Source organism: Diceros bicornis, unplaced genomic scaffold (genome assembly GCF_020826845.1).
Source record: "Diceros bicornis minor isolate mBicDic1 unplaced genomic scaffold, mDicBic1.mat.cur scaffold_241_ctg1, whole genome shotgun sequence".
In the NCBI taxonomy this organism is placed as follows: Eukaryota; Metazoa; Chordata; class Mammalia; order Perissodactyla; family Rhinocerotidae; genus Diceros; species Diceros bicornis.
In genome coordinates this window covers 292,086-308,716 of record NW_026691121.1, presented here as the reverse complement: position 1 = coordinate 308,716, position 16,631 = coordinate 292,086, and the positions used below count along the sequence as shown (strand labels likewise).

At 46.4% G+C, this 16,631-nt stretch overlaps 1 protein-coding gene across 1 annotated transcript; it reads left to right on the top strand.

The window, feature by feature from the left end:
- Positions 1-225: 225 nt before the first annotated feature.
- Positions 226-15,132, top strand: LOC131402723 (insulin receptor-like). Its single transcript, XM_058537302.1, is given in 8 exon segments — positions 226-280; positions 1,211-1,532; positions 7,092-7,240; positions 8,305-8,449; positions 11,206-11,420; positions 12,372-12,498; positions 13,366-13,616; positions 14,915-15,132. Coding segments are annotated over 8 exon segments (1,482 nt in total).
- Positions 15,133-16,631: the final 1,499 nt, after the last annotated feature.

Below are 16,631 nucleotides of genomic sequence, written 5' to 3'. Positions count from 1 at the left end.
AGCCTGCAATGGCCAAGTTCAATTGCATCAAACAAGAAACTCTCTCCAGCCACAAAATCTATGCACAGCCTCTGCACCTCCATCTGCAGAACCTTCTCTTTCCTCCCCCTTCATTGTTTCCTTCAGGCTTAAGCAGAAATGTCGCTTCTTACTTCTAGCACAATGCTTGTTGCATATGCAATTACTTATTTGTGTGTTTAACTAATATGCGTCCTCCATTAGACCATGTGCTCCCGAAGGCAGAGTCTGAGGCTGTGGTGGCTGCAGTATCGAGATCAGTGCAAGCAGATGTCTGTTGAAGCAATAAATACCCTTTGAGCAATTTGTTTAACCTTCTTGAGTCTGGGTTTCCCCATTTGTAGAATGGAGACAGAAGAGATAATAACGTATCTGTTTATACCAGCACTGCAGCTGCAGGCTGGAGTCACCTTGCTAGAGCCGATGGTGAAACTTTTAGGAAATTTGCGAGCTGGTTGTTAAGCTGCTATTAAAAATTAAATGGTATAAACTTACAGTTAAATTATGTTAAAAACAAGGTAATAGAGGCCGGCCTGGTGGCGTAGTGGTTAAATTCAATGCGAATCCACTTCAGTGGCCCAGGGTTCACGGGTTCAGATCCCAGGCACGGACCTACACCACTCATCGGCCATGCTGTGGTGGCGACCCACACATAAAATAGAGGAAGATTGGCACAGATGTTAGCTCAGGGCCAATCTTCCTCACCAAAAAAATAAAAAATAAAAAAATCACCACCAACAACAAAAACAAGGTAATAAATATACAACACTCACGGCTTCCTAATTATCTCACTACATTTTTCTATTATTTATGCCTCCGAGGTTATTTGTTGCTATTGTATCTATATGGTGGAAGTACTATTAATGCTGTGTTACAATGTATCTCTTACAGGTTCCGTGTTAGCTTGAAATGGACCATGGTGGGAGTATTTACACCATGGCAAATGACAAATGCTACAAGTCAGAGGCTCGCCGCCCCTCTCCCTGTGACGGCTGTTCAATATTTACAGCCTCCCGCTGGTTTGCCGGATGAAATGAGTTAATAGTTGTGCCTGGGACGTAGCAAGTGCTGCAGAAATGAGGCGATTATTGTTGTTATTTTGTTTGGCTCTCACTCTCTGATCCAGAATTGCCGACTGTGCAGACAGGAATTGGGCAAACCTGTTGACCAGCTGTTTTCTTTCTCTCTGCAGTTTGCCCGACCATCTGTAAGTCGCATGGCTGCACTGCTGACGGCCTCTGCTGCCACAGCGAGTGCTTGGGCAACTGCTCTGAGCCCGACGACCCCACCAAGTGTGTGGCCTGCTGAAACTTCTACTTGGACGGCAGGTGCGTGGAGACCTGCCCGCCCCCGTACTATCACTTCCAAGACTGGCGCTGCGTGAACTTCAGCTTCTGCCAGGACCTGCACAACACTTGCAAGAATTCACGGAGGCAGGGCTGCCACCAGTACGTCATTCACAACAACAAGTGCATCCCCGAGTGTCCCTCTGGGTATACGATGAATTCCAGCAAGTGAGTCCTGGGTGTGGGTTTAGGAGGGTGGCGGGCAGCAAAGAGGGGAAGAAACATGGGGTTGGTGATGGTGGTGCCACCTGTTAAAACTGTGTGAAAAACCAGAGTTAATTGGCTATGAGTGAGGGAGCTGCTGATGAACAGTGATAAGCCTGGGTCTGTCGGATGCCATTTCTGCCTCCTGTTTTGGTCCGGGCTTTGGAGCAGGAGTTAACAAACTTTCTCTGTATGGGATCAGAGAGTAAATATTTTTGGCATCTTGCGCACCATGTTCAAGGCTCTCTGTAGTTCGTTTTGGGAATGGAAGACAGAAAGACAGAAGTCCTTGGTTTATCCTGGAACCCTTCACATGGACTGGACCGTCCCCACTGTTGTAGCTGCCTGACTGTTAGAACCAAACAGAGCTCAGGTTTTTAACTTTTTCTCCGATTTGGAGCCAGACCATGTGCTGCGATTAGCCCAGAATGCAAGGAGGAAGAGCCTCGATTCCAGATTATTCTCAGGGATTTGTTGCTTTCTGAAGGACAGTGCCATCAAATCATTTCCTACTATTTGGGTGAGAAATAGCAGGGTTTTCTCTCTTTGGCGGTAAGTCAGATTTCCTACGCACATCACAGAATTTTTGTTCCCGTTGTTAGCTCCTCACATGAGCTATTTCGGTGTCTCGGGGCTGTAACCAAGTTTAAAAAATCTGTTTCCTTTTTTTTTGTATTGAGGGCTTGGGGAAAAAAACCCCCCACAAACAACACAAAAACAAATCAGAAACAGACGCAGGTCGAGGGGCCTTGGGCTGATCCGCTTACGTAAAACATCTTCCTCTTCAGGCTTGAGAATTAGCCAAGCGAGAGTGTTCTGGTGGGAAATTTTATTTCCCCAGCTGGGGAGGTTGGGAAGGAAAACAGTCTTTATTTTGGTTCTTATGAGCCTCTCTTCAAGTGTTTGTGAAACCTGCAAGTACAATATGTTTTGTTTTCCTCGTTTTTGATAAAACCTATCAAGTGGCTTTGTTGACCAAAAACAGACGTCTATAAATCACCTTTGCATGCCAGACAGAGATTTTTTCTTTTTTTTTGGCCAGTTTATCAGTAAGGTTGGGAAAATGACCCTATATTCCTTTTGATTCATTTCTATTTTTTTTTCATGTTTGAAATGAAACACGGATGTTATCATCTTCCGGTGAGATGTTTGTTTATAAGACATTGGCTTTAAATAAAAGGTAGTTTTTCCTCACCATAATTGAGACCTGAGAAATACAGCAAAGCTCCTTTGATGTTCTCACTGATGGTGCAGTGGCCCCTAGAACTGAAACGCCAGGAAGTTGACAGCAGGTCCTTGGATGCCTGGGACCTTTACTGAGTGGAAGAGGGCAACGTGAGGGATGCTAATTCCAACTTGTCATGGCAGTCTTTTTCTGTGGAGGTTTAAAAGAAAAATTAATAGTTTTCCTTCTGAAGCTTTTATTTTATTTTATGGAAGACTCTAGTACGTCACATTTTCTAATAGGACCAGATATACTTTCTTCCATTCTTGTGGCTTATCTGGGAAATCATTCTTGATGTTTTCAGAGCAGAGGTCTGGAAATGCACATGGCTTCATTCAAAGACCTCACCCGGTATGGTCACTCTGAGGTACCTGGCGGGAGCAGTGGGGTGCTCTTTACTGAGATGAGGAGGACTAGATATTTGGGGTGAATGTTAAGTGTGTGGGGCATCCCTATGCCCTCCCCCTAGAATGCTCTGCCCCTTGATCTTCTTCTTGTCATCCAGGTCACAGCTTACAAGTCACTTCCTCTGAGAATCTTTCCCTGTCTGACCACCCGTCCAGCTTTGCCTTGGCACATTATTCAGTTTTAATTCTTTTCATGGCATTTACCACTAGCTCATATTTTAATCGTCAGTTTATTAATTTACCCCAACTAGACCATATACTTCACAAGTATCAGTTAGCTCTTGCTGCGTAAGAAACCACCCCAGCTCTTAGCGGCTTAACATAGCACTCATTTACGATTTCTAAATGATTTTGTGCATTGACTGGTGGCTTGTCTGGCCTGGGCTGGGTCAGCTATGGCTGGATGGTATAGGATAGCCTCTCACATCTTAGATGGGCAGCTGGGGCCTCTCTCCATGTGATTGCCCATCCCAGTAGCCAGGAAGGGTATGCCCCAATGTGCAAGTCCTTTGCAAGCCTCTGTGCATCACATCTGCTGATGTGCCACTGGCCAAAGCAAGTTACATCCTAGCCCAGATTCAATGGATGTGGAGCCCATTTCCACTTCTTGGTGAAAAGCATTGGTGGCCATTTGTAACCTCCCATGGGGAAAGTAGATTGTCTGTTTTGTTCACTCCTGTGTGTGCCTGCAGCTTAGAACAGGCATTGGCAAGGGGCCAGATAGTAAATATTTTCAGCTCCGAGGGCCATATGGTCTCTGTTTCAGCTACTCAACTCTGCCGTTATAGTGTGAGCGCAGCCATAGATGATACCCGAGCCAAAGGGCGTGGTTGTGTGCTGATAAAACATTATTTACAAAAACAGATGGTCGGCTGGATTTGTTTGGACCTTAGGCTGTAGATTGCCGACTCCTGGCTTACATTCTCACCTGCCGCGTCATAAGTGCTCGGTGGATACGTGTAGATCCAACAAAAGAACCCAGCCGTTTGGTCCCCATTCTGTCTCCGCCCCAGCTGTTCTGAACCAGCTGGGTGTCCAACAGCACGATTTGACACTGGTCCCCCCCGGGGTTAGCCTCAGACCCCATCATCTACAAGACTGCCCTCACTTCAGATGCCAGCCACACTTTGGGGGGCCCCAGGCCACCCACACTTCTGACCGACTCGCTGTACATTCAGGGGTTCCCACAAACCCTTTGGGTTCAATAATTTACTAGAATGACTCACAGAACTGAAAAAAAGCTGTACTGTTTTGTTGTCCAAGCCTACTGATGGTAGCGTCCTCTGTTAGGAATGTCCACACCACTGGCCCGGGCACACATCACTTATGTTGCGCTGCATGGACATTTCTCCTGCCGGGGCCCCTATTTGTGGCTGGGCCAGCTCTCGTGTTTCTTATTACAATCACAGGACACACTTCAGCAAGAAACCATCAGGGAACTTAAAGGAACAAGATTTATTACTCAGAGATCCTGGAAGGGACACCCAGGGCCACACAGTGAGGTGATAGGTAGAGAGAGAGGGATGGAGCGTGGACCTGGGGCTGTGTCTTTATTAGGGTCCGGGGGTGGAGTATCTAGGGTTTAAGTATAAGAGTGGAAATTAGGGTGCAGGAAGGGAACAGTGGGGTCACTCAAGTGGTCAGTTATCCAGGTCACCCAGGGCTTTCAGAAAGGGGGGCCTTCATGGGTGGGGGCTACCTCATTCCTCATCTGGTTGTTTTGCTGATAGCTGTGTCTCACAGGCAAGATATTTATTCAGGATGGATGTCTTGGGCTGGTCCAGTGCATAGTGCTTAAGTTCCCGAGCTCAGCTTCAGCAGCCTGGGGTTCACAGGTTTGGATCCCGGGCGTGGACCTACACACCACTCATCAGCCATGCTGTGGCAGCAACCCACATACAAAATAGAGGAAGATGGGCACAGATGTTAGCTCAGGGCTGATCTTCCTCACCAAAAAAAAAAAAAAAAGATGAATATCTTTTGAAATGGATGCCTCAGCAGTCAAAATCTTAATGTCAGGCGCTTACACTACGTACGCGTACATTTACAGCTTTATTATGAAGGATACACGTAGGGCGAGGTCTGAGAGAGTCCCAGACACAGAGCTTCCATGTCCTCCCGGACTCAGGGATGTCACCCTCCCAGCACATCCACGTGTTTTCCAGCCAGGAAACTCCAGTGAGTTAGTGTCCAGAATTTTTATTGGGGATTCGTTACGCAGGCGAGATCTATTGAATCATTAGCCACGTGATCTAACTCCATCTCCAGCCTCCCTCCCCTCTCTGAAGGTCAGGCGGCTGAAAGACCCAACCCTCTCATCACACATGTGTTCTTTCTGGTGACTAGCCCCCCATCCTGAAGCTATGTCGGACCACCACCGATCACCTCATTAGCATAACAAAGATGCTCCTATCACTCAGGAAATTCCAAGGGCTTTTGAAGCTCACCAGGAATGGGGACACAGACCAGATATGTTCTTTATTATACCACCATCAACAAGATCATTCTGAAGAAGTGCATACACAGAGGTGTGGAAATGACAGTAGCCACGAGGATACCACTAATGAAACGTGATCATCATAGTGATGACTAACAATTTTTCTTTTCTGTATGCTAAGTGCTTTAGGTGGTCTATATCATTTGGTCTTCATGCTGACTGTGGGAGTAGGTACTGTTATTATTTCCATTTCACAGATGAGGATGCGGAGACTTGGAGAATGTAATAGTTGGGAATCTTGAGGTTTTGTGCAACAGAAACCCAATTCAAACTGGCGTAGCAAGGTTGGAGTTTATTGGTGCCTGTCACCAAGAAGTTCAGGGAATTGGTTTAGGTACAGCTGTATCCAGGAGCTCAAGTGATGTACACCATCAGTTTCTTTCCATCCTTGTCTTTCTTTCTCTTTCCATTGGTTTTGTTCTTTTACCTGCTCCCTTGCCCCATGCTAGCAATATAGCAATACAGCAATACCCTCTTAGATACTCTGGAAGGAAGACAATTTCTCCTCCCAGAAAGTTCTGGCAAAACCCTCACTGGATGAACTTGGATATGTGGCCACCTCTGAACCCCCAGGGGGATGGAAGATGGTGCCCAGACTGGCCTGGCTCCTGTGTCCTGCCTGGACCTGGAGGGCTGTGCCAGCCAAGAACTGACCTCAGAGACCCTGTGTTGGGGAGAGCTGATTCCCAAAGGACTCCTGGGGCCTGTAAATTTGAGGACATCAGGCTGCAGCCAGGCAAAGCCAAAGTCTGCGCTTAGTCACCCTTTATCCAACGTGAGGTCGTGTCATAGCTGTGGTGACATCAAACCCCACACAGAACAGCAAACATCCTAAATCTCCTTGGAGTAGCCACGTGGGGGTGACAGCATCAGTTCTGCCACTTTGGCATCAGGGCAAAGTGAGTCCCACATCAGGCCCATCCTCTTGGTGTGATTCCCATCACCATGGCAACGCCATGAGTCCCATCACTTTGGTATAATGACGTGGGTCCTGTCTTCACGGGATAGATGTGATCCTGTCTCCATGGGGTTCAGTGTGAATCTTATCGCTCTGGGGTATGGCAGGAGCCCTGTCATTTTGGAGTGAGAGCATGAGCCCCCTGATTTCACGGTAATGCTGTAGGATCCCCCCATCACAGAATAACGGCACAAGCCTATCACTTTGGGCAGTGGTTCTTTTGTGGGGGCGATTTGCCCTCTTCCCCCCAGGGGTGGGTGGAGCCACCCACAACGGAGAATTCTCCAGCCCCAAATGTCAACAGGGCTGCAGTTGAAGCACCCTGCCTGACGGTCTCGGGGGAAGTCTCATCACGAGGGACCCTGTCCAGCGTGCTGTCTGCCATGTGTGTGGTGTCCTGTGTGTCCTGACCCCTCTCTCTCCGCTCTTGCCTCAGCTTGATGTGTACTCCATGCCTGAGCCCCTGTCCCAAGGTCTGCCACCTCCTGGAAGGTGAGAAGACCATTGACTCGGTGACATCCGCCCAGGAGCTCCGAGGCTGCACGGTCATCAACGGGAGCCTGATCATCAACATTCGAGGGGGCAGTGAGTGCTCGGGGGGGGGAGGGGGCGGTCTGCTGGGATCCACCTTCCCTGTGAGCACAGAAGGAAAACAGCCGCAACGCCCATCAGTGGAGTCACTCAAGTTTGCTGCCAAACCCCAAATTCACAGCTCGGTCCTGGCCCTGCTCCAGCGAGATTCTGACTTTCCAAGTTGGGAGTCAGGAATTTACATTTTTAACAAGCAGGCAACATGCCGCATTGCAGGTCTGGGACCGTGTTTCCAGAAACACCATTCCAGGCGAAAAGCAGCCTTTGTTTATTTATTCAGCAAACATTTATTTGAATACTCACAGGGAACAAGGCAAAGTCCATGCATGATGGATCTTACAAATAAACAAATCAACGTATCATGTAAACTTAGGTGGTGATCCACGCTGTGAAGGGAAGCAAAGCAGAGTAACGCAGGGAGCAAGGGTCGGCAAACTTTTCCTATAAAGGGCCGTGTAATAAATCTCCTCAGCTGGGCAGACAGAGGGTCTTTGCCAGAACTACTCAGCTCTGCCAGTATAGAGTGAAAGCAGCCCTAGAGAAAGTGTGAACTAATGGGTGTGGCTCTGTGCCGATAAAACTTTATTTACAAAGCCGGCTGGATTTGGCCAATGGGCTGTAGTGTGCCAACCTATGAAATAGAGAATAAAGGGAGTTGCTATTTTAGAAGAGTTTCCGATTTGAGAAAAGATGCTCTGAATTGGTCATGGAGCAAACCAAGCAGATAGATGGAAGAATAATATTCTGGGCAAAGGAGGCAGCCAGTGCAAATGTCCTGAGGCAGTTAGTATGTCTGGTCTGTTTAAGGGACTATGAGGAGGCCCATGTGTCTGAAGTAGGGCGACCAAGGAAAAGATGAGAAAAAAGCAGTGGTCACTTATTTAGGGACTTGCAGACCCTGTGGTAGGGACACTGGATTGTGTCCTCTCTATGATGCATTTTGAGCAGGGTATGTCAAAGTCGTTTTCAACCTGTAGGTTAACTCCTCCTCATGGGACATTATGGGAAGATTAAAATATTTCTGTAGGAACTCACTGGATATTCTCTCCTTTCCTTAGACAACCTGGCAGCTGAGCTAGAGGCCAACCTTGGACTCATTGAAGAAATTTCAGGATATCTGAAAATCCGCCGGTCCTATGCTCTTGTGTCACTTTCCTTCTTCCAGAAGTTACGTCTGATTCGGGGAGAGACCTTGGAAATTGGGTAGGTGGGCCTGATTCTGTGCCTGTGGCCTGAATGCTCACTAGGAAGTCTGTGCGTTAGAAGAACTCAGGGGTTTTTGCCAAGACATGGAAACAACCTGAGTGTCCATTGATGATTAATGGATAAAGAAAGTATGGTATATATACACAATGGAATATTATACAGCCATAAAAAAGGAGAAGGTCCTACTATTTGGGACAACATGGATGGACCTTGAGGGCATTATGCTAAGTAAAACAAGTCAGACAGTGAAAGACTAATACTGTATGATCTCACTTATATGTGGAATCTAAAAAACCCCAAACTTATAGACACAGAGAACAGATTGGTGGTTTCCAGAGGTGGGGAATACGGGGTGGGGGAAATGGGTGAAGGGGGTCAAAAGGTACAAACTTCCAGTTATAAGATAAATAAGTTCTGAGGATGTAAATACAGCATGGTGGCTATAGTTAAGAATATTATGTATTTGAAAGTTGCTAAGAGAGTAGATCTTAAAAGTTCTCATCACAAGAAAAAAAAAATTTAACCATGTGAGGTGATGGACGTTAACTAAACTCAGTGTGGTAATTGTTTTGCAATATATACATATATCAAATCATGATGTTATACCCCTTAAACTCATACAATGTTATATGCCAATTATATGTTAGTTAAACTTGGGGGAGGGAAGGAAAACGTAGGGATTTTTCAAGCCAAAAAAATCCGTTTGGAGAAAATGCCTGGAGAATCCTTGACAGGAGGAAGGAACTCATGTTAGAATGTGTCCAAAGTCCAGCCAAGGTAAATGGTACCCGTTTTATAGTTACTCTTGGAAATCTCAGGGGATACAGACCAAACTTTGTGCCCTCCAAAGGCGCTGGCTGGAATGGAATAGGGCATCTGGCTATCTGTTCATCATTGTGAGTTGGAGTGCAGGCCTGACCAGGACTCCATAATTGCTGCATCTGGCACCTTCTCACATCTTGGTCCTCTAGAAATTGACTGTATCTGAGATTCTCATGTCCTCTGGTCCATAGGATTCTAGCTCTTCAACATATCTCCCAGCTGCCCTGGATTTCTTTCCTGCTTCCTCCATGTGCCTTTGAGAGTTGGCATCCTGGGCTACCAGCCTCTGCCTTCCCTCTAGTGATCTCCTCCTACCTGTGCTAAGACCTCCAGCCCTGGCTTCTCTCCTTACCCTTGAGCCTGTCTCCAGCCGGATGACCCCTGGGAAACTCAAATGCAACATGTACAAAATGGAACTCACCTCCCTGCCTCAGTTTTCCATCCTCATTTCTTGGATCTCCTCCACTTGAGATCCTGCCAACCCTATTTCAGTTAGTAAAACAACAGATATCCAGGTACCACTTTCCTTGGCTGGACTGTGTATTTCACACAGATAGAGATGGAGTCATAGGAAGGAAGTCTGAAGAAGGCCATCCAGTAGTGCCATCAAAGATCAAAGTTCTTTCCATCTTTGTGCTCCTCGTGGCCACAAGACGGCTGCTTCATACCGAAACTCACGTCTGTACAACTGACAGGAAAAAGGGACAAAGGTACATGCCAGTTGAGACTGTCTCTTTAAAAAAACTTGCCTGGAACCTCCCACACTCTCACCATCAATGTTGATTTCTGCGTATATCTCCTTGGTCAGAACTGGGTCACGTGGCTGCCTCTAGCAGCACGGGAGGCTGGGAGTGTGATTATTTACCTTTTCCAGTCTATACAGTAGAGGAAGGCAAGGGAAAAGGGAGGCTGTGAATGGCTTTTGAGAAGCAAATACACAGAATTGTTTAGACTACCTTCTTGAATCCCTCACCAGCTCATGTTGATTTTTCTGCCGTGAAACTGCCTTTTGCTGAAGCTCAGACCTTTCGTTCAAATTGTTGCAGTGATCTCCTAGCTAACTGTCCTGGAACTAGACCAGTACCGTCCAACAGAAATATACTACAAATCACATATGTGACTTTAAATGTTCTAGTAGCCACATTTTAAAAAACTTTAAGAGAAATAGGTGAAATGAATTTTAATAATGCATTTTACTTAACCCATTACATCTAAAATGTTATTTCAGCATGATATCAATATAAAAAACTATAAAGAAGATCTTTTGCATCCTTTTTTTGTGTGCTAAGTCTTCGAAATCTGTACTGTTTGCTTCCAATACAGTCCAGAACGGCCCCATTTCAGGTGCTCAATAGCCAGAGGTGGCTAGTGGTTTCTCTATTGGACAACACAGATCTAGATGCTTCTTCTCCCATCTGTCATGTGCCAGTGGTCCACTAATAGTTCTAAGGCACAGATCTAATCAAGTTACTGAGCTGTTATAAAACCTTCAGTGGCTCCCCTCTGCCTTTCAAGGAAAGTCCCATGTTCTTGGTGTTGGTCTGGCATGCAGTATACTAGAGGATTTGGCCCATTGCAGCTCTCCAGTCTTGTTCCCTGTCACCTGGTGGCCAGAGCAGGCTGCTTTGCTCTTCCCTGGGCTCAGCTCAGTGCCTCTGTGTCTTCAGTCTTTTCCCTCTCTGAAACCCGTATCTCAATCCATCACAGTCTTCCCTTCCTCACAAGACTGAGCTCAGACACCTTCCTGGCCAGGAAGACTTCCTCAACTTCCCCTGTCCCTCCCACCTTCCATTCAACACTTATTGAGTATGTGCCAAGCACGTGGTTAGGATGGGGGATGTAGTGCTGAACAGGAGGAACTCCAGCCCCGCCATCTTGGAGTTGGAGACACAAACCGTTGAATGACTAGGTGTGTGTGTGTGTTTCCCTAGAAACTACTCTTTCTATGCCTTGGACAACCAGAACCTAAGGCAGCTATGGGACTGGAGCAAACACAACCTCACCATCACTCAGGGGGAGCTCTTCTTCCACTATAATCCCAAACTCTGCTTGTCTGAAATTCACAAGATGGAGGAGGTTTCGGGAACCAAGGGGCGCCAGGAGAGGAACGACATCGCCCTGAAGACCAACGGGGACCAGGCGTCCTGTAAGTGGCAATGCCCTGGTCCTTCCAGCCTGTGGACCAGATAACATGGCTGCCCTCACCCTAGCCCCACCACACTGGCCCCCAGGGGGTCGTCACTGCCCCCCAGTGAGCTAAACAACTAAGTGTGTGATAAGTTTTCTGAAATACTGAGGATAGGTGTTGTACTTATCATCTCTGTGCTTACTGCACCAAATACAGTGCTTGATACTGGAAGATGCCACATAAGCATTGAATGAATGAATGAATGAATAACACCTCCTTGTATATGGCTTTGCCTCAAATGCTAAGGCACATCCTGCACTTGCTATAGCTGTGGACTGTCAGCTGACTGCATTCCTCTGACAGATTCTCTCTTGAAGGGATATCCGAGCATTGAGGTGCCAGAGCTTCCATAATACCCTCATGGGGAGTTGGTTTCTTATGGTGGAATGTGGTTCAAGCTGTGGCAATTCAAGGTCGGGGGGTAGCTTAGGGGCCAACTTGCATTCCAGGCAGAGGGAATTGCTCTCTCCAAGGTGTTGTCTCTCCAAGGTATAATAATCTGCATGCCCTCCAAACTCACTTGGCATGTGTTCGTTTCCACTGGAGTTACGTCTTCTGACGTGTCAGGCTTGAAAGTCCATATGCAAGGCAAAATTGTGTCAGGACAAAGATTACTCTTGAAAGTCTCTTTTCCCAATAACTGCTGGCCAGTCATGCTTCTCACGTGGGCACCAACTGCTATTATTCACTTGAGCGTCTGGCCAAGTAATTGACCTGCAGTAGGGGCCCGTTTGCATGACCAGTTCTTGCCTTCCAACAGCGGGAGAGGCACATGGGTACAAGACCTGTCAAGGGAACAGCAGATTGATATCTCCCTTCTCATGGACGCTCTTGGAAATGTCAGATCACCTGCTTTGGGCTGAAACAAATTATTTAATACTGATACTGATTTTTTTTTAACTTTCCTAGGTGAAAATGAATTACTTACATTTTCTCACATTCGGACATCTTCTGATAAGATCTTGCTGAAATGGGAGCCGTATTGGCCCCCTGACTTCCGAGACCTCTTGGGGTTCATGCTCTTCTATAAAGAGGCGTAAGTAGAAAGGTAGAGAAATGGTGCTGCAAGCTTCATGCTTGCGGTGTGAGTGCTCAGATCTTCCCCGCTGGGGTAATTCTCCCTGTCCCTCCTACTCGTGGAATAAATGTAGGCTCCTTTTACGATCTCACCAGTTGATGGGGTATGAAGTCAATTTCCTATAGCAGTATCCCATTTTGTTGCTTCTGTGTGTATCTCACCAGACATCCTCAAGAAAAAGCCATTCACTCTACCTAGTAGATTTTGTAAAATTTATTTTTTTCTATTTTGTATTTTTTCCGACATTGGAAAAATGGTGGTAAAACATACATAACATAAAACTGACTGTTTTAATTAGGCATAGGTGTCCAGTTCAGTGGCATTAAGTACCTTCACGATGTTGTGCAACCATAACCATCATCCATCTCCAGAACTTTTTCTTCGTCCCAAACTGAAACTCTATCCCCATTAAACAACACTTAGTCATTTTGAGTATACGGCTCTCCTGAAATTTGCAAGGAAGATAATGGAAGGGGTGATAGTATTAATGTCAGTAATAGTTCCATCTCTCGAGATTTATTATGTTCAGACTGTGTGCCAAGAAGTCGCATTCATTCCACCACGTAATCTTATCAATAACTCTTGGGTAGTTGCTGTCATCATCATTCTCATCATCATCACTATTATTATTACTGGGCAATTGAGATGTAAGGGAAGCAGTCTCTTTCTCTTTGGCTGTTCCTGTGTCATTTTTCCTTGTGGCGTAAGATGGTTGGCGAAAAGGATACAACCCCATAGGATGTGACTTCCCCCGGCCGCATCTCTGCCATCTTCAGAGCGATAGTCACAAAATGGTAACCACCTTCTCCTATTTCCTCTTGAAAGCCCTTATCAGAACGTGACGGAGTTTGATGGGCAGGACTCGTGTGGCTCCAACAGCTGGACGGTGGTGGACATTGACCTGCCTCTGAGGCCCAACGACCCCAAGTCACAGAACCACCCCGGGTGGCTGATGCAGGATCTCAAGCCCTGGACCCAGTACGCCATCTTTGTCAAGACCTTGGTCACCTTTTCTGATGAACGCCGGACATACGGGGCAAAGAGCGACATCATCTATGTCCAGACAAATGCCACGAGTAAGCGTTTCTTGTGGATATGAGTTTGTGCATGAATGGGATGTCCTGCCTTTAACAGGCTGACGTGGTGATGTTGTGTGAAATTCTCTTTTGCATAATCATTGGCTTCTCAAAGAGCCAAGTGTTGAGGTTTATAATCTCAGAAGATGAGGCAGTAACGATAAGACACCTGAGGGGACTAGATATTTCCTCTCCCCATTATGGAAAATTTTCAAATATTCACAGAAGTCAAAAGAAAAAATGAGTCCCGTGAACCATTTCCCAGCTTCAACGCTGATCAATATTTTGCCATTTTTGTTTCACCTCTGTGCCCCTTCTCTCCTTCCCCGTTTTTTTTTTTTTTTCCGGCACGGGGAGCTGGAGTATTTCATAGCAATTGAATTATATTTTTCTGAAGTCTAAGTCCTTCTCCTATAACAATAGTTCTCAACTGGGGGTGATGCTGCTCCCAGGCGACATTTGAAGATGTCTGGAGACGTTTTGGTTGACTGAGGAGGTGGGGCTCCTGGCATCTGGAGGGTGGAGGCCAGGGTCCTACAAGCCCCAGGACGGCCCCCACGACAGAGAATTATCCGGCCCCAAGTGTCAGTAGTGCCGGGGGTGAGATACTCTGTCCTAGAGGATAGGGTCCAAACTTTATGAGCCAGCCTAGCTTTTTTGGCTAGTGCCCTCTCGTTTTGTATCTTCCAACAATACCAAAGGACTTATAGTTTCCAGAAACTTCCAGCACCTGGGCTTTTGTACACACTGTGTCCTCTGCCTTGAGGCCCCCAACCTCACGCCTCACCAACTCCCTCAGCCACCTCCATTCTTGAGGGGAAGGTTTTGTGGAGCCCAAAGTTGATGTGTTCTGGGGGTTTTTAGATGAGCTGCCATCTCAGTGATATGATTGAGTGGCATCCAATTGCTGAAATGTGCCCAGTGACTGGGCTCAATTTGGGGCAAATGTTAACTGGAAAACATGAGTTTATTTGTCTCTTTCACCATCCTCCCTTTCCCCAGTGTCTTTCCAGGGCCCAGGACAGAGAGAGCTTGACACATAGTTGGAGCTCCATAAATGATTGTTGCATAAATGGATGAATGAATGGCTGCATAATCTGTGGTAGGAATGGACTGTAATTTTGTAACTCATGCCTTTCCTGGGTGAGCGTTTCATGTGTCTCCAGTTTTCTCCGAGGTAAAATAACACTGCAGCGAACATCCTCATGATTTCTCTAACTGGTGTGTCCCCTCTTATGCCCACCTAACAGCTTGCACCATCCTCCTCAAAGTGGACCTGTTTCCTTTCTCCTTTGCAGACCCTTCTGTCCCCCTGGATCCCATCTCTGTTTCTAACTCCTCATCCCAGATTATTCTGAAGTGGAAGCCTCCCTCTGATCCCAATGGCAACATCACCCACTACCTGGTTTTCTGGGAGAGGCAGGAGGAAGACAGTGAGCTATATGAGTTGGATTATTGCCTCAAAGGTGAGTGCAGACAGATGTGTGGGAGCCGCCGGTTTTACGAGCACATCTGATCCACTTTGTTCCACTCCCAGGAAACATCTCTCCCCTCCCATTTCCCAGTGTGTGTACGCACGCACGCACACACACTCCGTTCCATCTCATATGAAAACACACACGTTTCTAAGCATCACATGAGTTCAAGTCTGAAGACACGTGTCAAAACCAGATACTTCTCATATCTTGGCACCATTTTCCTCTGGAATTTTCTCCTCCTCCTCCTCTTCCCTCCCCCTGGTGGGGATGAGCTGTATTAACCCATTCAAGGCTTCTGTGCTCGACTAGAAACACAAACGAGCCTGTTCAGAGGTTTGACAAAGTCAGAGAAGAATTTTAGCCCCTAAATTTAGACCCTTAAATTTTAAGGATCGGAGACAGCAAGGAGCGATCATCTATTCCCTCCTGTGCTTCTCATTAAAAATTTATACTAATGACCATGCTTTTCTTCAGTCTTTAGTCTTGTTTGTTTTATGGGCTTCCATCCGTCTGCAGGAAAATGGAAAAATATTTGCAGCCTCGAACTAGCTTGTATAAATTAGTTTAAAATTATTTAAAAACTGGGTTTTAAAAAGCCCTATCAAACCAGAGAAACAGAAGTCATTTTTTTCTTTAGTTGTTTTCTTTGTTTGTCTGTATTTGTTTTTCTTTAGATTTTTTGAGTTAGTGATAACCTCAGCCTCTGGTCTTGGGGCCGCTGGCAAGGCGTCCATGAGGCCAGAAGCCTGAGATCCCCTCTTGGCTGGACCTCTGACCTGCTGTAGGGCTTTGGGCAAGTCACCGGGGTTGTCCTCAGCCGCCTCCTTTTCGGAAGAAGGGGCAGGAGGCCAGATGATCTCTGGGAGCTGTCCCAGCTCTAGGATCATGTGCTATATGTATGCTGTGACCTCATCCCCTGCCTGAGCCGAGGGTTGCAAACGTGATTTATCTCCTCGGATGCTTTATATAACTCCAGAGCAAGCGCAGTCATCGGCTCAGCCTGGAGCTGTTGGCCCTGCCTTCGAGTCACCGAAACCACCAGCTAGAACCGCCACCAGCAGCAGGACAGTCAATGCCTGACTCTTTTTTTTTTTTTTAACTTAAAGAGCAATAACTTTTATTCTGGAAGTCTAAATCAATCATTACAACGTGACTATTTAAACATGGTTTTATTTGTAATGATCACAAAGGTTATGGAATTAAAAATAAACTTACTAAGGACAGATGTCGTGTGATCTACTCACAGGAGGTCCCTAGAGGAGTCACATCCACAGAGACAGAAAGTAGATGGTGGGGGCCAGGGGCTGGGGGAGAGGGATAGGGAGTGTTTATGGGGACACAGTTTCAGTTTGGGAAGATGAGAAAGTTCCAGGGATGGTTGCACGATAATATGAATGCACTTAATGCCTCTGAACTGGGCACATAAAAATGGTTAAGATGGCAAATTTTATGTTGTGTGTATTTTACCACAATTAAAATACACACACACACACACACACACACACACACACACACACAATAAATTGACTAACCGTGA